The 19769-nt window shown below is 47.4% G+C and overlaps 1 protein-coding gene across 1 annotated transcript; it reads left to right on the top strand.

Annotated features, from left to right (window-relative positions):
* Positions 1-4053: 4053 nt before the first annotated feature.
* On the top strand, positions 4054-7618 carry Kcna5 (potassium voltage-gated channel subfamily A member 5). The gene has a single exon (XM_036182951.1). The coding sequence runs from the start codon at positions 4434-4436 to the stop codon at positions 6240-6242; it is 1809 nt and encodes a 602-aa protein (XP_036038844.1). The 5' UTR covers positions 4054-4433; the 3' UTR covers positions 6243-7618.
* The last annotated feature ends 12151 nt before the right edge of the window (positions 7619-19769 follow it).

Raw genomic sequence — 19769 nt, 5'->3', positions numbered from 1 at the left:
CTTTCTAGTGTAGCATAGAGCTGTATATTTTATGGAGTCAGCACTAAGACCCAAACTAGTAAGGACCCATTGATCAACTTTTCCTTTATTTATTTGAGAAGAAAAAAATACTTTGGCAGACTTCAAACAGATTGACTTCTATTGGGCTTTCATTGGTGCAGACAAAGAAGTCTTAAGGTTGCTCTGCCTTCTCTGGACAGTTCCTCAGAAAGATGCAAGGCAGATGGAGAAAACAAGTCTTCCCTAATCTGGGTGTGACTGTGTCCCACCATCTAGAAAGAGTGGTGGTTTTGTTTAATTGCTGTTTTGAAAGGAGAAGAAATTCGATGATACAGGGCAAGCATGTGAGCAGGATAATGTGGGAGAGCGCCTTCCCAAGAGTGATCAAAGGGGGAGGGAGATGCAGCCCCAAGTCCAGATCTCTCAGTTTGCCTGGTGGAATCTGCCAGAGCCATTGCTCAGCCACAGCAGTCTCTGCTCCACCTCCTTGAACGGAGCTTGAGCACTAAGGCTTGCTGCCTGGATAAGCATCTGCAGCCTGTTTGCAGGCAGTGGTCGTGCAAACATTTCTGATGAGGATCTCCTGTGGATCAACCCTCCGCAGTGGAAAAGCACAATTGATACCTGGTGCTGTAACTAGAGCCAAATGTTATTTCTGTTCCTTTCTGTCCATTTAAAACTTACTCAGTAATGAAAGATTTCCCCCTAATCTAGGTGAAAATATAGGTCTTCACATTTGGGGTTATATTATAAATTAGTTGATTAACATTATATTAATATAGTACATAGAACTACAGTGACTACTTCTCAAACAATAGGAGTTAGGCTGTATAATCCAACATGCTAAATTGACATTTTACCCATAATGTTGTTTTTATCCACAAAATTGATGTGGCTTGTTTGGTAACAGATAATTCAGTAATATATAACCTGAGCTAAGGGTCAGAGCAAACCTAATTTACTCCTTGCCCTATTTGGTCATCTAAATGGCTCTTACATTTATCTGGTTAGATGTCAACTTCCCAGTCTCTGTGAATGTTAGCTATTATTAGAAATCACCTTTGCTTCTGTCCCTCACTTTCCCCTTTATGCCTGATCTAATAGCTGCATTTGTTATTAGTTCAGCTGCAATCAGTGGGTCTTCACTAAAATGTATAATATAGAGCTCACATAATGTACAATTTTATAAGGAGCCTGAAGTTAGTAAAGCACAGGCTGGTTCACGTTCTCTCCTCTCTTTCTCTCTCTCTCTCTCTCTCTCTCTATGTGTGTCTGTTTTTCTCTGTTTGTCTCTCCCTCATTTATCTACTTATATATTTACTTGTCTATTGATAGATGATAGATAGATAGATAGATAGATAGATAGATAGACAGATCAATAATGAATGGTTAAAACCAAGTGTAGGTGCTCACATACACCTTAAGCATAAAGACAAAGACCTATTCTAGAGGGAGGGATGTGAAGTGGGGAGAGGTCGAGATGAAATACAGGCTCATCAGCACAGCTGCCTCAATAGAGACACAAGAGAAGTATCTAAGTGTGGAGGAAGGCACCACTGTGACAGGGCTGGAAAGGGAAGATCATTAAGGCATGGCCAGTCAGCTCCTCATGAACTGGCTTCCATCCATCTGGCTGGCCAGTCTCACAGACCCCTTCCTCAGCCTGCTCTGTCGGTTCCATTAATCCTCAAGGCAGGCCTAGGATTTCGTTTCTGGATTCGGAAGTCATAGCCTTCCTTCCACCTAAACAGCTTATGTTCTGCTCACCCCTTCAGGAGGGCCCCTCTAGGTTCCGAAAGGAGCCCAGCCCTCACTGCTGCCTGTGTACTGTGAGGAACGTCTCAAGGTTGGAATTAAACAAGCAATGCAAAATCGGGTGTCACTGTGTTTTTCCTTTCTTGGGGTCCACCACTAAGGGGTTGCAAAATATGTCTGCCTTGGTCACTAATGCTTCATTTATACCCTGGAGAGATAGCTTGCATGTAGTAGACATTAATTAACTAATTTAGTAAATGAATAGTTTTTGATACTATCTCAAGTACCCCAGGTGGGCCTTGAATTGTCTGTGTAGCTAAGGATGACCTCTTAAACTCCTAATCTTCCTACATCCACTCCCAAGTACTGGCGCTGCAGGTATGTGCCATCATGTCTGGCTTAGTAGGCGTTTTTTGTAAGATAAAGTCTTGCTATATAGCCCAAGTTGCCCTCAAACTTTCAATTGTCCTGCCTCTACCTTCCTGGGGTTAAAGGTGTGCCCTACCATTCTTGGTTCTCAATTAATAATGCGTTAACAAAGTTGACATTTTCTCTCTCCCTTCTCCTCTAGCCCCAGCTCTCTTTCATGTCAATGCCTTGCTTATAACATCTCTCTTTGGTTACACAGTCTTGCCAAGGCTTCTTGTGGTCTAGGAGGACTGTTCTTATGAATCAACCTCCCCATTCCATACATTTTATTCTGGAAAAATAATGAGGTGTTGCAAAAGATTCCTTGAGAGTCATCATTTGGACTTTATCTGAATGAGGTTGCTATTCAAGGTGTGACTTCCAGACTGTTAAATCAGCACTACCCAAGAGCTTAGTGTAAGATCCGTGCCACCTCAGAGTGCTTCCGTTGCTCATCACCCTAGGGTCCTGTCCAAATGTAGACACTCAGAACTACAGTAACTTCACAGCAGTGTAAAACCAAGAAACATCTGGAGTAGGCTGTGTCTGGATTTGCCTCGCATGCCTTGAAAAATCCCCCCCCCCCCCCCCCGCTTTTGATGCCTGCAATGGCCCCATGGACTAGAGATGAAGGTAGAGTATGTGTGTGTGTGTGGGGGGGGGGTCTGATGTCTATAAATGCCTAGGACTATATGTTATCTCAGCTATCCTCCTGCCTCCTGCCTCCTGCAGTGGAAGCTAATGCTCTCAAGGCCAGATATAGGGAGGAGTGATTCAAGCAACTTGGATTTGAATTCTAGCTTTGACGCTTTCTGTTTCTGTGGACCTCTGCAATTTTGTCAATCATTCTGTGCCTCGATTTCTTCGTGTGTTGAAAGTAGTAATAACACTTGCTTACAAAGGAAGATGATGTAGAAACACACAAGAATGACATGGTCACGCCAACAACAAATAAGTCCCTCAGACACTCTCCACCTCCCTCTCCTTATACAGCTCCTAGCACAGAGGCCCCCCTGCAGAATCCTACCTGACCAGGATTTATAACCCTCTTTTCTTATTGCGGTTTTTACAGCTGAGGATTTGGTGGAGAGGTTGGAGGAACAATGTAGGGTGCAGGGTCATGAGATCCGACAGTTTCTCTCTTGTTGAGGCTGCCCTTGAGTCTGTACTGCCAGATCAGATCCCCAAGGTCTGGGTTGGAAACCAGGTTCAAGGGCATGCTGTGAGGCTGTGAGGTCTCAGCCTCTTCCTTTCAACAGAATTCCTGGAAGATCAGAAGAGCTCTCTCTCTCTCTCTCTCTCTCTCTCTCTCTCTCTCTCTCTCTCTCTCTCACTCACACACACACACACACACACACACACACACACACACATACACACCCCTCACCACTCCCATCCAGTCTAAGTCTTTCAAAAGAAGGGAGGCTGTAAATACTCTAAAGCAGTGATTCTCCACCTGTGGGCAGCAACCCCTCGACAAACCTCTATTTCAAAATAATAATAATAATAATAATAATACATGATGATTCACAACACTGGCAAAATTACAGCTACGAAGTAATTGTATGGTTGGGGTCACCACAGCATGAGGAACTATATTAAAGGGTCGCAACATTAGGAAGGTTTGAGAAGCACGGTCTAAAGAAATAATATGCCAAGGACTCTGGTCTCCAATTCTCTTGTCTTAGATTCAGCTAAAAGCCTTTCCCTTCCATCTAAAGCAGTTCCCATGTCCCCTTGGCTTTCAGTGTGTTCCCAGGTGATCTGAGATCCTGAAGCTATTCTCATCCTGTTGCCCTGGGTGTTCCAGCACTCCTGGAACAACCTGTTCCTCTCTCCTCCCGCTCTTTCCCTCCTCCCCTTCCCGTCCATTTTTGCTGTGAAGCCCCAGCTGAACCCTCCAGAGAGACACTCTCTGACTCGGTCCCCAGAGGAGAAAAGGGAGGGGGAGGAGGAGAGGAGGGAGCCACAAAGGGCGGAGGCCGGGGAGCTCAGCCAGAGAGGGGCTGCTGGAGGTTGCATCTGCTGCAAGCAGGCTTTTCTGCTGCCTGGTAACCAGCTGCCAGAACACTGAGAGAGAGAGAGGCTCGGAGTAGGGGCAGAGGCTTCTTGACGTCAGGACCAGCCAAGAGGATCGGGCCAGCTACCCCAGCCAGCCCAGAGCCAGCTGGGCCCTCGGCTGGAGAGAAGCCCAAAGCAAGGCGCTGAGCGTGAGTTGGGGGTGTGGGAATCGGTTGTCTGGGGCGCAGCATGCCCCCTGCTCCTGGGTCATGGAGATCTCCCTGGTGCCTCTGGAGAACGGCAGTGCCATGACCCTCAGAGGAGGAGGGGAGGCAGGGGCAAGCTGTGCGCAGACCCCCAGGGGAGAGTGTGGGTGCCCTCCGACGGCAGGGCTCAGTAATCAATCGGAAGAACCCTCACCGAGGGGGCGCGCCACACATGGGGATGAGGACCAGGTGGGGCGGCCTTTACCCCCTCTGCCTCGGGAGCTGCCACAGCCCAGAGGGCCACCTGCTGAGGATGAGGAGGAAGAAGGCGACCCTGGCCTGGGCACAGTGGAGGAGGACCAGGCTCCACAGGATGCAGGGTCGCTCCATCACCAGCGAATCCTCATAAACATCTCCGGGCTGCGCTTTGAGACGCAGCTGGGCACCCTAGCGCAGTTTCCCAACACCCTCCTAGGGGACCCAGCCAAGCGCCTGCGCTACTTTGACCCCCTGAGAAACGAGTACTTCTTCGATCGCAACCGGCCCAGCTTCGATGGCATCCTCTACTACTACCAGTCCGGGGGGCGCCTGCGCAGGCCGGTCAACGTCTCCCTGGATGTGTTTGCAGATGAGATCCGTTTCTACCAGCTGGGGGACGAAGCCATGGAGCGCTTCCGGGAGGATGAGGGCTTCATCAAGGAAGAGGAGAAGCCCCTTCCCCGCAACGAGTTCCAGCGCCAGGTGTGGCTAATCTTCGAATACCCAGAAAGCTCGGGGTCCGCAAGAGCCATCGCCATCGTGTCGGTCTTGGTCATTCTTATCTCTATCATCACCTTCTGCTTGGAGACTTTACCTGAGTTCAGGGATGAACGGGAGTTGCTCCGCCACCCCCCAGTGCCGCCCCAGCCCCCAGTCCCCGCCCCAGGGGCCAATGGCAGCGGGGCCGGTGGCCCTTCCTCTGGCCCCACAGTGGCACCACTCCTGCCTAGGACCCTGGCTGACCCATTCTTCATCGTGGAGACTACATGTGTGATCTGGTTCACTTTTGAGTTGCTTGTGCGCTTCTTTGCTTGCCCTAGCAAGGCAGAGTTCTCTCGGAATATCATGAACATCATTGATATTGTGGCCATCTTCCCCTACTTTATCACCCTGGGCACTGAGCTGGCAGAGCAACAGCCAGGAGGCGGTGGTCAGAATGGGCAGCAGGCCATGTCCCTAGCCATCCTCAGGGTGATTCGCCTGGTCCGGGTGTTCCGCATCTTCAAGCTCTCCCGCCATTCCAAGGGGCTGCAGATCCTGGGTAAGACTTTGCAGGCGTCCATGCGGGAGCTGGGGCTACTCATCTTCTTCCTCTTCATCGGAGTCATCCTCTTCTCCAGCGCTGTCTACTTCGCAGAGGCAGACAACCAGGGGTCCCATTTCTCCAGTATCCCAGATGCCTTCTGGTGGGCAGTAGTCACCATGACCACCGTAGGCTATGGGGACATGAGGCCCATTACTGTGGGAGGCAAGATCGTGGGCTCACTGTGTGCCATCGCTGGGGTCCTCACCATCGCCCTTCCCGTGCCTGTCATTGTCTCCAATTTTAATTACTTCTATCATCGGGAGACTGACCATGAGGAGCAGGCTGCCCTGAAGGAAGAGCAGAGCAACCAGAGGCGGGAGTCTGGGCGGGACACAGGGGGTCAGCGGAAGGTCAGCTGCAGCAAGGCCCCCTTCTGCAAGACTGGCGGTTCCCTGGAGAGTTCTGACAGTATCAGAAGGGGTAGCTGCCCCCTAGAAAAGTGTCACCTCAAGGCCAAGAGCAACGTGGACTTGCGGAGGTCCCTATATGCCCTCTGTCTGGACACTAGCCGGGAAACAGATTTGTAAAGAGAAATCCAGGCAGATTGGTGACTGTGGAGCTGGGAACAGGGGTGGTCCTCTGGAGCCTGGATATCTGCTGTTTATACCACAGAGTATTTGAAGCCCACCTGATCACGGATGTCTGGATGCCTGCCTGCCTTTCTGCTTTTCACCCTTCCCACCACCCTACCCTCTAACTTCCCCATTTTTTCCTCCTCTTTGCAGAACACCAAGGGTCACCTATTTTTAAGAAGTATCACATTCCATGACGCAGGAGCTGTTGAGATGGTGGGCCCTGTGAGATGGATGTATTCGTAGCCAGTTTTCTATACCCAGCAGAGGGATAACTCAAACAAAAATGACTTTAAATAGCTCGGATCCCAAGAGAGTCATAGCCCTCCCTATCCCTGTGTTCCAAATTTATTTTACATGTGATTATATTTGTGTATGGGGCAAATATTTTTATGGCTGATGAGTGCATTTTTGTACAGCGGTGCACATGAAGAATTTTTGGGTGTGTTCTTAAGATATACTTTGAATTACAAATGAGTTAAATGAGTTGGGATCATCTTTTCCTAGGACACTTGGGGCCAGAGACCCTGAAAAAGATGTTCAGGTTCTGCTATTGGTGCTTTGTGTCTAGGGTAGAGAATATTCTGGAAGACTAGCACATCTTTTTTTTTTTTTTTTTTTTTTTTTTTTTGGTTCCCCTTAAACATTTCTTGTGACGTTCTTCACAGAAGCATTTTAATGATGTTGGAAGAAAACATTTGGGAATTCATTCTTTTCATTTTGATACCAGGAAATAAAATGTGACTCGGTTGGGGCAAGTGTTAGTTTTTCTACTGCTGATGTGTGTTTTGGCATGTTAATGAGTGAAGTCTGCCACTTGCTGTCTGGTTTCAGAATCAGTGCAAACGCTTCCAAGGGGCTAGAAAACTAAGAAGCTCAACATGGTCTTTCTGAGCTTAGAAGGCTGATGGATGGATTGCTTGTCTTGAGGCGGCTGTGTGACGCGGGTGTATTACAGTCAGCACAGCCTGTAGAAGTGAGATTAAAGGAAAGAGGTGGTGAGCCCCGCCCTGCAACTGTCCTCTTGTGGTACCAGCTGGAGTTTCTCAAGAATGTCTCCCTTACTGTAAGTCCTAAGTCCTTCATGTTTTTGTTCTCAGTAGCTTTGAGAAGCAAGCCTTATGCTCACAGAGAAGCCTATTCAGAGGAGTATAGTGTGGTGAAGGTCAGTGTCTGCCTGTTCACTGCCCTGGAGCCTGGTTTGGCAGAGGTGTGAGCCATGCCTTTATGGTGGGGAATATGGAAGGCTTTCCTTGTTCCAGCTAAAGGACAGCCTGTGGGTTCGCCCCCATAATCCCTAAACTCAGAATGAATCTTTGTTCCTCTTTCAACTGGATGGTGTGTGGTATAACCACACAACAAGTCTTATTCCAGCTTCAACTTCTCTCTGGGTTCCTGAGCTGTCTGGGTTCCTGCTGTTGCTTTTTCTATGATACAGGCTGGTTGTTTTACAGCCTCACTGGGGAAGCTGCTGGTCCAGTGGTCCCTGCTTCAATTTTGAGAATGTAGCTGGGCCTCCCTATTACCAATTCACTAAATTTAAATTTAAGAGTTGTGGATATAAATAAGATGGGATATAAAAACCAGTTTCTGAAAGCCCAGTCACTTCTAGTCAAGAACTGTTCTGGTAGCTGATGATCTGCAAGGGAAACAGAAGGACCCAGAAGGCTGCCTCTGTCAACTTTCAGTGCATGAAAGCTTAGGGGGAGGAGCAAGAGGCCCTGTTGGTTGACAATGTGCAGTGTGCCTAAGCAGGGCACCTGTCAGAGCCCTGCTCCACAGTATCACCTCTGACCTCTCTGTACTTTGAAAGCTAATGTCTGAGATTTGGCACTGGCCTGGGAATTGGATCTGGGAGGTAACCCCTAGGGCTCTGCCTTCCCGGCAAAGCAAAACAGATGCAACATGGATAGGCAGGATTAAGTGAGGCAGGTCGAGCTGCCCTCAGAATTTGGGTTCGTTTAGGTGTTTGATGAAGTATTGGTCTGTTTACAAGGACTTCATCTTTAAAGTGTCCAGGGAATGGGCGCAGTGTTCCGTGCATGCTTAGGGACAGAGTGGAGGAAATGAGAAAATCAGGACTGACTGTTGTGTCTGTGTGTGTGTGTGGGGGGTGCTGGGGGTCCCCTAGTTCAGGTCTACAAAAACAGACCAAGATGATTTAACTAGGCTTCCAGGTCCCCTGTTCAGCCTCCTACTGGAGATGGTAACAGCAGGGGACCTGCTCTGGGCCACTAAGAAGGCACTCATGGGGTGATTCTCTACATTCTCAGTGCCCCCCAACCCCCCGCCCGCCCGTTGCACTGTCGGGAAATTGCTGCAATCTCCCAGCCCACCACTGTGGTTGGTTTGCGTGTGTCCAGTCACCAGGAAAGCCACCTGAGGTTCAGACGGTTGCTGAGCTATCTCTTGCCCTCTCCCATCCTCCTTTTCTCTGTGTCCTTGCTTTTCCACGTCCTTTTCCTTGAAGAGATGAAATGAAGGGACTTCAGCCATGCTTGTTTATACAGCTATTTCCTCCTGGCTCCCACAGCAGGCAATCTGTTTTCTGCATGGATAAGGTGTGCACAGAGCTGGGAGCTGTGCTCTGGGAGGTGAGCACTGCATCCGCTCACTTCTCTTTCACCGTTTACAGGTTTTCTTCTCCTGCTGTGGGTTTGAGGTGGGGCAAAGAGAGGAATCTTTGACTCTCTTTAAAAATCCCCAGCTCCTCCTCCGTTGGTCCAGCTGGGCTGCTCCCTGGAGGGGGTTCAGACAGTTCAAACTGCTGGTCCCTGGGGAGTTCTCCACAGAGTTTGTATTGCATTATTCTGCATGATGCAACACTATCTGCCTTGGGGTGGATGGAGCAGAATTTCTTTGGGGAAGGGGCACATTGTTCTGAGTACCCTCCAGAAATGGCACGTTTGTTTGCAATGGAGTTTGGTCCTGGATCATGCTCTTTTCTTTCTGTTGCGGGCCTACTGTCTTCCAGTGTGGTGTGGGACACAGGGAACAAATGGTGGACACCATCCCTTCTTCCTAAGGCTTCTGGACTCACAGGGAAAAGGATCAGTCAGTCGGTGTAAAACAAAAGCAAGTCCCACGAGACAATGAGTTGTCAAGTCCCTCCTAGGGATTCCCAGATGGAATATTGTCATCAAGGGTCCTGAGGAGTTTGGTCTAGGCCACCTGGGATCTTCTAGAGAGCTCAAAGTGGAATTCCGGCAGCAGTCTAAAGGAAGACACTACCCTATGTCAGGGGGTGTCTTGATTTAGGATTGAGGGCCACAGTGCAAGCTCCAATCTTGCTAAGGGGTGAGGAGGTGGGCTTGGCTTTTATGGTACTTACTAGTTGGCAACATTTCTGAAAGGGAGCAGTTTGAAAATGCTTTAGGTGTTGTGGGCTGAGGCAGAATCTAGCCTGCTGTAGGTGTTTATGTAACCATTCAGAATGTAATCCTTTACAAATGTAACATCTGGCCCTGCTGGAGAGTTGCACCACCTTCACTTTGGCTTAGCTGTCACCCAGAGTCGCCTTGGGGGTTTCAGCACATTTGTGAGCCCAGATCTGTTCCCCTGATGTCCCTGTATTCAGTTTTATTTGTATTTATCTCCAAAGTCAGGTCCTGATGTGGAGAGGGCAGTGCCCCACTAAGAAAACGCCTTTGAGAAAGACTTAGCTTTTTCCTGCCACTTCATGAAAGTTGGCTTTTGCCACCTGTCCTGTCCGTGGAGCAGGTTGCTCTGTGTTCAGGGAGGAGGGAGGAGATGTCACACTGGACATCTTGCCCAGGGTTTTCTTTAAGTTGCTGGCAGAAGGATGCAGCCTCCAAGAGTGTGGAGACCCTCCTTCTCGAATTTGACATTTGACATTGGGTAGGCAGCCCAGAGGATGCTCTTCAGTGACCTTCTTCAACTGAGTTTTGTTTTTTGCTCTCTCTCTGTGTATCCGTGTGTGTGTGTGTGTGTGTGTGTGTGTGTGTGTGTGTGTGTGTGTGAGACAGAGAGAGAGAGAGAGAGAGAGAGAGAGAGAGAGAGAGAGAGAGAGACTTTGGGCTGGTTCCACTTCTATGTGCACATGGTGTGGACTTGCTACAGCATTATGCATGGCCCCTCCTGGAGTAAGTCTACTCTAGCTCACAGACCTCCAGACAAAGCAAGACATACATTATCCTCCTTGGTCTCAAACTGTGCATCATGGATTGTTTTAGCTGGAAGAGCTCTTATATGTTACCTGGTTTGTCTCACCCATTTCACAGATGGGCAAGCTGAGGCCCAGAAAGAGATGATTCATACTATTTGTCAATGTGAGATTAAAATTGTTTCCCCCTGACTCCAAGACTGGATTTCTCTCCAGAAGCCTACATGCAAGTTCCCTGCCTAGCCTCCAGAGGCATATCCTTGCCCTGTATGATTTTGGCATCCAGCTATCTGGGACAACAACTTCTGCATACTTGTTTAGACAAATAAAGTTGTATTTATTTCTTTTCAAGCATTTCTAGGCTCAGAGGGATCACATTATTAAAGAAGCAACACTGAAGCTTAGCAAGGCACAGAGTCCGGACAGGAATGTGGGGCCCATGGGGACTGAGAGGAGATTCCCATGTTCCCCTACAACAGATGTGCTCTGCTAGAGCTGAGGGTATGTAAGGCCCAGATGAGAACCAAAGAATGGGTTTCCAGTACCCCAGAGAAATACCTTTGAGTCTAAAGGCTTGGATGGTTGACATAAGTCTGGAAGACAGTGAAGAACATGTCATTTTAGAGTTGGCCAATACACAGTGTTCCTCTTCCTGCCCTGGGAACCTCCGCTCCCCAAGCACTCGCCTTTTGAACTGGTTGTTGACTCCTGTCTGTGTCTTATCTTCTAGACTTGGCCTGGGAGCTGTCTGGCTTAGACAGCGGTGATTTTTGACACAGGTCAAGTCCCGGTGACACGATAGTGAGAGGTCATAGCAAGTTGTTGAACACTGTTCACATACTAAGAAAAAAAAAATGGAGTGTGGCCTTTTGGGGCTTGAAGTCTTTGGGTTTTACAAAAATTCATCTCCTAAAATAGGCTCCTTCAAGATTTCTTCAGCTCCATTGCTTGGTAAGCATATAAATTGTGTTTCAACCTAAGCCTGCCCTTCAGGATGCCCTAAGACCCAATAATATAACACGGCAGTAATGTGACGCCTATTACAAAATTCCACGTCACTCTCTTTGGAAACCAGGAGCTGATTAGCACCTTTGTCTCCAGCAACTGTCACCTTGGTGGCCTGCTGTAACAACTGAGATCACTCCTGTCTGGATGGTGCCTCAGAACCCCCACCACTGACAGGAGAGTCCAGTGTCTGTGTGTTTTCTCTTCCAAGCTATCCTCCACTGAGACCACTTCCATTGTTAAGGTGGACATCACCTAGGTGACTGAGGCAAGCAGTCCCATTTGCACTTGGGAGCCACCACATCCAGCTGCAATCCAAGCTGAGTGTCTATCCTGGGCAACTGACATTTGCTGACACATCTGTCCCTCTACCCAACTCCCCTGATTATGCAGCCGCTATTTGCTGTTCCTCTTTGGCTGAAGTGATGTCACCTCTGAAGTCCACATCATCTGGGGTGGAGTCATCTATGGAGTCACCTCCTCAGATGGTCTTCCTGCTTCTCTTTCACATCTCCAGGCTGCCTTGCCTGTAACTTTCAGACTAATCTCTCCAGAGCACCGCATCACATCAGTCCAGGGCTCCCAAACTTTGGTCAGTGCCCCAAGCCCGACTTTGAAAGCTCCCCAGAGTGTGATGCCAAATCCCTCTTCCTCATGAAGCTGTCCTCAGTCTCTCTGGTCCGAAGTCATTCTCCTTCTTTGGTGTTTCCTTCACAAATGTGTCCTACCCACCTGTGGGTGGCTGGTGGCTTACTTGCATCTCCTCCACAAAAGCTTGAATTCCTTCTTAGGAGCAGACTTTAACTCACCACCCTCCTAATAATCTCAACACCTCTGTGGGATGTCTTTCTGTATGCTGTGAATATGTGCGGCTCTGATTGGTTGATAAATAAAGCTGTTTGGCCAATGGTGAGGCAGAATAAGGTTAGGCGGGACATTTCAACTGGAGAGAGAGGAAGAAGAAAGGCAGAGGGAGGGGAGATGCCAGCTGCTGCCAAAGGAACAACAACATGCCAGCAGAACATGTGGCAAAACATAGATTAAGAATTATGGGTTAATTTAAGCATAAGAGCTAGTCAGTAATAAGTCTGAGCTAATGGCCAAGCAGTTATAATTAATATAAGCTTCTGAGTGATTATTTTATAAGTGGCTACAGGACCTGACTACAGTACATACTCAAGCTTTTTTTTTTATTAATTAATTTATTTTTATAACATTGACTTCTTTTGACTCAGAATGCAATTACTTCCAGGCTCCTGCACAAACATTGTCTTTGAGAAAGTAATGCCCTTGGCATCCATGCAGCTGTGGGAGGATGGCATTCATTCCCTGGTCATTTGCCTTTGCTCTGCCCTGTGTACCAAGAGTGCAGTCCAGGTAGATGTAACATATTTTGTGAACTCAGATTTCTGGGAGTCCTAAGGACAATTATGATCAAGGGCAGTGCTCCAGAGACCAAGAGGGAGCTATGGAGTAAGGATTGAAAGTCAGCACCCTGGTGACGGGGAGAGTGATCCAGTCTGGTTATCATGAGCACTCAGGAGGAGGAAGAAGTAACATGGAGGCGCCATTTTCTCCTTTCATGGTTATCAGCTCTATTTTGGGAGCCCCGAGTCACTTGATTCATTTACGACAATAAAAAACGGTAGCAGTGCCCGGAGAGCCAAGCTCAGCCAGGCCCCCACAGATGTGCGAAGTTCCTTTGTGCCAGCTGCTGGGCTGGGTGTTGGGATGTCAGTCTAAACAAGACATTCTGTGGCTTTAATCCATTCCTACAGCCACAATCCAATCCTCAGCTCAAGACTTGGTGACATAGTAAGTAGTGAAAGAATGACAAATTCTAAATAAACTGTGCTACCCAGCATAGCCAAGAAGACCCCCCAGTTCTGCAGCTTACCTGCCGCTCCGCTGCTGCTGCAATGTTAAATGTTATGTGATTTTCTCTTTAGCTGGCATTGGACACTCAGGTTGACATTTAAATTTTTTGGAGTTTATTCTTGGACAGTTTCATACACACACACACACACACACACACACACACACACACACACACACACACACACACACACACACACACACACACACACACACACACACACACACACACACTCACACACACACTCACACACACTCACACTCACACACACACACTCACACACACACTCACACACACTCACACACACACACTCACACACTCACACACACACTCACACACACACTCACACTCACACACTCACACACACACTCACACACACTCACACACACTCACACTCACACACTCACACACACACTCACACACTCACACACACACACACACACACACTCACACACACCATGTGTAGTTTATACTACTGAAGAAAATGACTTGTCTTCCCCTTGCAGCCTTTGGCCGCCAAAAGCTCTTTAGCCAGGAGTGAGGCTTTATGAGCCCACCCCGTTCATGCTGGAATGTGTGCAGGCTCTATCTTGTACAGGTTTTGTGCCGATAACCATGGCCACTGTGAGTTATTGAGTATGTTGGCTAGATCATCTCCAGAAGACAGCCTTTCACAGCCATCTTCTCAAAAAAAAAAAGAAAAGAAAAGTTATTTTATGCATATGAGTGTAGGCCTGAGGGAATCAGAAGAAGGCCTCAGAGTTCATGGAACCCCAGTGTTACAGATGGTTATGAGCTGCCATGTGGGTGCTGGGAATCAAACCCAGGTCTTTGGGAGAGCAACCAGTGCTTTTAACTTTTTTTTTTTTTTTTTCTTTTTGGTTTTTCGAGACAGGGTTTCTCTGTTTCTTTGTGCCTTTCCTAGAACTCACTCTGTAGCCCAGACAGGTCTCAAACTCACAGTGCTTTTAACTTTTAACTGCTGACCCATCTCTCTAGCCACAAATACTCCTCGTTGACACATTGGGCACCAAATGTCGCAAAGTGTTGCGGCACGGGTGTGTGGGTTCAAGCAGATCCGTGGAAAGAAAACTCAGAGGCACTTTAAGAATGAATTTAGCCTTTTACAGCTGCAGGTGGATCCAGTCTCTAAGGACTGAAAACTTTCCCTTCACCCAGGGTATTTTTATTTTTCTTGATATTTACAGTTTAGCTGGTTGATTTCCATATGTTCAAAACAACCTGAAAGAAGCCTCCCCCCCCCCCATAACACAATGCCAGTTCAAATTCTTTGATTCATCATGCACCACAATTTTCCGTGTCTCCTGAACCAAGTTCTGCATAGGCCTCTGTATCCTTGGGAGACTCTCAGACAAGAGTCACACAGACAGAGAGCAACAAGAGAACAAAAGGTGTCTTCCTAAACAAAAGGTGTATGAGAGCTAGGTGCTACGCTCTGGGGCAGGACAGGTGTAGCTCAGCAGGAAAGACACCACAGGTATAGACCTTATTGTCCCATTCTGACTTAGCCACACCAGGGGTCCTTATCTAGGTGGCTTTGCAAATGGGAAATGGATTCCAGATGGGAACATCTGGCAGTCACTGGAACAGAGCCTAAAAGGAGTGGGAATCTCCTTGAGCTGGACAGAGGCTTTGCTCTGCAGTCTCTAGGGGGAGCCTGGGCTGAAGGTGAAGTCTACTCAATCATCTATTTGTTATTTAATGAAGTGAATTAAAGCTCTCTGGTCTCTGATGGTTGGTCTGAGCCACCTCCAGGCTGTGGGCAGCAGAGGAGTATCATGACAAGGTGTTGCAGAGATGAGGGAGTCCAGCCAGACACAAAGGGAAAACGTCACCGCAGTGGAAACTGCACGTGTGAGAACTGTGTGGTAACGAGATGAAGACAGACTGGCTATGAGCTCAGTAGACTTTGTAAGGAAATGTAGGTGTGCATGTATTAGAGAAGAGATAGATAAATGTTCAAGGGGCCACTTCGGTAAATGCTATACAAGTAACCAGATGTTACCATTGCCCCGTTGAGGATTCTCTTTGGGAGCAGATTCATAACCAGTCCTTGGAGCTGACACAAAGTTCCTATTGCACTTCAAAAGACGAGTACTTATTCACACTTTGGTGTGAACTGGTTAAATCAAATACATCTAAGCATAACCAAACACTCGAGGAAATGTGACTTTCAGATTTGGGATGGCGGAGGCCAAGCTGCCTAATCGCAGAGCAGATGAAGGGCTGGGGGTTAGAACGCTGAGTCTCCAGAGAGCAGCTGTGTCCAGGAGGTGGAGGACAGAAGGGCTGGGGGGTCAGGGGTTAAGAATGGGAGGCAGTTAGGGAGGAAGGTGAAAAAGGATGCTGGATGTGACCGCTGATGTTGATTGTTAACCTGTCACACCCGGAAGAGGGAACTTCAACTGAGGAAGTGCCTCCATCAGACTGGCTTGTGGGTGTGTCTGTCAGGGCATCTTCCTGATTGCTAATTGGTGAAGGAGGGTCCAGCCATCTAATGGTGGCAGATGGGCCTGAGCCATATAAGAAAGGTAGCTGGGGTTGGGGATTTAGCTCAGTGGTAGAGCACTTGCCTAGCAAGCACAAGGCCCTGGGTTCAGTCCTCAGCGCTGGAAAAAAAAAAAAAAAAAAAAAAAGAAAAGAAAAAAGAAAGAAAAGAAAAGAAAAGCAGCTGAACATGAACCTGGGGGCAATCTAATAAGGAGCATCCCTCCAGGATTCCCGACTTTGTTCCTGTGTTATCCTGAAAGATGCCCCCATGAGTAAAGCACTTTGGTTATTTGAGTGATGCTTGGTGGAACTGAGTTCAAATCACCATTCTGTCATTTATTGGCTATGTGACCAAATGCACAAGATCCCTTTCTAAATGGCCTCTCGTAAAAACAATTTTTCCCAAGTATGAAACAGGTCCACAGTAGGGTTCCTTTTAAAATTGTCACAGAGCAAAACCAGTCTTGGGATCTGGCTCTGTACTAGAAGCATGGCCTAGATTACATCAAGTCTCCATTCCACCTCAACACCAGAAAATAAAACAGCTAAATAAAATAAATCACATAACTGTTCGTCAGGCAGGAAGCCTTCAGTGAAGGTGAATTGTTGTTAGGATTACACCACAAAACTCCAGGAAGAAGCCTGGAAGCTGCCTTTAAAGCCACACCATCAAACTCAGCTCATTCAAACTCACTAATAGCCAAACCAGTCACAAAGGAAACAAGACACCTGGGTGGGGTAAAGGAGGCATTGGGATTGTTGTGGGTCTGAGAGACAAGAAAGGAAGGGAGTAGAGGGAAGGAGAGGGTAAGAAGTAGTTTTCAGCATACAGGAGGATTTGTTACTGGGATATGGAAGACAAGCAGATTCATAGCCATTCTGACTGTTTTAAATTTTAAAGCACAGACCATGATCTGTAGAAGGGAGCTGGGGACGTCACAATAGTCTGTGGCTTTGGGACAGAAGTGACTTGGAGCAGTCACTGGCATCAGCTCCTTGGGCCCTTGTGCCACTTACCACTTGTCAGCTCTAGAGCCCAGGAGCTTGCTCTGCTCAAGCAGAGACACTGGCTGACAACTCCGGTTAAGGGAAAGCCAGGGTACGTGTTGACAACCAAGAGTTTCCCTTTGCAAGCTGTCTGGGCTCCCAGGTAGCTCAGGAGAGTGTTAGCTGCTAAATTAAGGCTGTCATTCTCAAGGACTTTCCCTTGGAGAGTACACGTTGACACTCTCCAAAGGCCGATAGGAAGTGTCCTTCAGCTCTGGGAAAGTGGCTTCATCTTTGTTTATTCACACACACACACACACACACACACACACACACACACACACACACACACACAGAAAACAAGATAGAAAAAAGAAAAAGAAAAGAACAAAACACCCAACTGTAAATGAATTGCTAAATGGTCTTATTAAGTAAAAAACAGGGAGCCAGATATAGGGGTGAGAACCTGAGAGATCAGAGAAATAAGAAAAGCCACAGCTAATCTCACTTCACCAACTCTGCAGCTTCCAAAGAGAGCTTCTTCCTGTATACTAGCTTTTATATGCCTTTCTGTTCTGTTCTCTCATTGGCTCTCTCAGCCCAGCTACATCATTTCCTCTTCCTGCCCAGCTCTGTCACTTTCTGTCTGTCTGTACAGACCTCTAGATCTCTATGGTTAGTGCTGGTATTAAAGGCATGTGTCACCACACTTAGCTCTGTTCCCCAGTGTGGCCTTGAACTCACAGAGATCCAGACAGATCCCTGCCTCCCAAGTGATAGGATTAAAGGCGTGTGCTACCATTGCCTGACTTCTATGTTTACTATAGTGGCTGGCTTTTTCCTCTGATCCTCAGATAAACTTTATTGGGGAACATAGTATATTGGAGGACACAATACATCACCCCAACCAACCAACCAAAACCAAAACAAAAACAACAAAAATACTCAGAGAACTTACAGCACAAATACCTGGAAACTCTCTCCTGAATATTGATAAGAAACCAGCAGAGAGCTAAGTGCTGTGGCAGGTGTGGGGAGCAATACAATGAAAACTCCAAGATCATTTTGAGTTCCTAGTGTTCCACAAAGATTCTGGAACTTACTGCTACTGTAGGCATCACCTGTAAAGCTGCAGATCCTTCACAGACATCACCCTCCATCACTAAGGTAATGTTGCAGTGGCATGGAACTAATGAAAGTTAAAGGCTGTGGTGTGTACCTAAGCCCCACAGTTCCACATTGATTGAGCTGCATTGAAACTCATATACTTGTGCTTGTAAACTGTGTATATCCTTCTGCTGGTGTCTATAAGACCTGAACTTGGAGTCTGGAGATGGAGTTGACTAGAAAACTGGTAACGGTGGCCTGTGCATATCTGAGGCAGAAGCCTTGAACAAAGTCCCAGCAAGGAGCAGGCAGAGGAGGTTGTTGCTAACCCATCAGCTGCTCTACCCAAGTACCTTTTCCATCCTTTCTGCACAGCTTATCATAGCTGCTGGGGTCCCCAGCATAGCTTCTGTTAGATACTCTGACCAGCTCCCACCAGGCCTATGGCAGGTCTCCTTGAGACCAAAGCTCACTCACCACCTTGAACCAAGCTCGCTGGGCTTGCTAGCCACAGCAGGTTAGAGCAAGCATATTTTCCTCAGTTGAAAAAACAGGCTGACCACATGCTGTCACCATTTTTAAAAGTGCTCCTGATAATTATAGAAGCAACTTGGACATTTCAGACTATCAATTATTTCCTCTTCCCCATTTGGGAAAGATGAGGTATTGTTTATTGTTTGAGTTGGGAGTCAGCTTTCTAGTTCTATGATAACACCTGAGACAAAATACTTAATGGTAAACCATTCACAGGAGGGAAGGTTTAATTCATGCTTAGGTCATGCTTTCTGAGGTTTCAGTCCATGGTTCTTTGGCCTGGGGGTTGAGGGAGATACAAATCAACACAGAAGCATAACTCACTTGATGGAGCCCAGGAAAGAAAATGGGAGAGGGTGGGGGGCAGGAACAAAATACCCCTTTAAAGGCATGCCCCTAATGACATATGTCCTCCAACTAGGCCTCATCTCTTATAGGTTCCACCCCTTTCCAATAGTGCACCAAGCTCTGAATCTAATTATGAGGTCACATTGCGCATGATCTAATCACCTGCCAGTAGTCCTGTCTCTTTTGGAGGGGGCATTTAAAATCAAACCTGTAGCAACATGGGATCTGAAGTCAAACATTCCAGAATATACGCATCTTTTGCTGATGAACTGCCCACTTACAGAAGTACAGATAGAATTTTACATCCCCCTTCCATATCCTGATTCCTTGGTTTGGATGAGTGTCCCCCTGTGATCCATGTCTTAAAGGTGGGGTCCTGTGACGGTACAACTGAGAATTGTGGTGGTGTTGTGTTCCCCAAAATATTGTGCACCCTAATAAATTTATCTGGAGTCAGAGAACAGAACAGCCACTAGACAGATATAGAGGCCAGAAAATGGTGGCACACACACCTTTAATCCTAGCATTTCAGAAGCAGAAATCCATCTGTTCAAGGATACAGCCAAGCATGGTGACTCATGCCTTTAATCCAAGAAAGCGAGCCTTTAGTCCCAGGGAGTGATGGTAGAAAACAGAAAGGTATATAAGGCGTGAGGACCAGGAACTAGAAGCTCTTGGCTGGTTAAGCATTTAGGCTTTGAGCAGCAGTTCAGCTGAGATTCATTTGGATGAGGACTCAGAAGCTTCCAGTCTGAGCAAACAGAATCAGCTGAGGAACTGGCAAAGTGAGGAAACTGGCTTGTTCTGCTTCTCTGACCTTCCAGCAGTCACCCCAATAACTGGCCTCAGGTTTGATTTTATTAATAAGACTCTTTAAGGTTCCTGCTACAGAGAAGTGATGTATGTCAAATGCGCTGCTCTGATTGGTTAATAAATAAAACACTGATTGGCCAGTAGCCAGACAGGAAGTATAGGCAGGACTAACAAAGAA

Source organism: Onychomys torridus, chromosome 3 (assembly GCF_903995425.1).
Source record: "Onychomys torridus chromosome 3, mOncTor1.1, whole genome shotgun sequence".
Taxonomy (NCBI): domain Eukaryota; kingdom Metazoa; phylum Chordata; class Mammalia; order Rodentia; family Cricetidae; genus Onychomys; species Onychomys torridus.
Note: the sequence above shows the minus strand (reverse complement) of the source record. Positions and strands in the feature narration are given on the sequence as shown.

Bases quoted from the DNA above. Each gene is read 5' to 3' on its own strand.
- Kcna5 (XM_036182951.1), top strand. From the start codon at position 4,434: ATGGAGATCTCCCTGGTGCCTCTGGAGAACGGCAGTGCCATGACCCTC.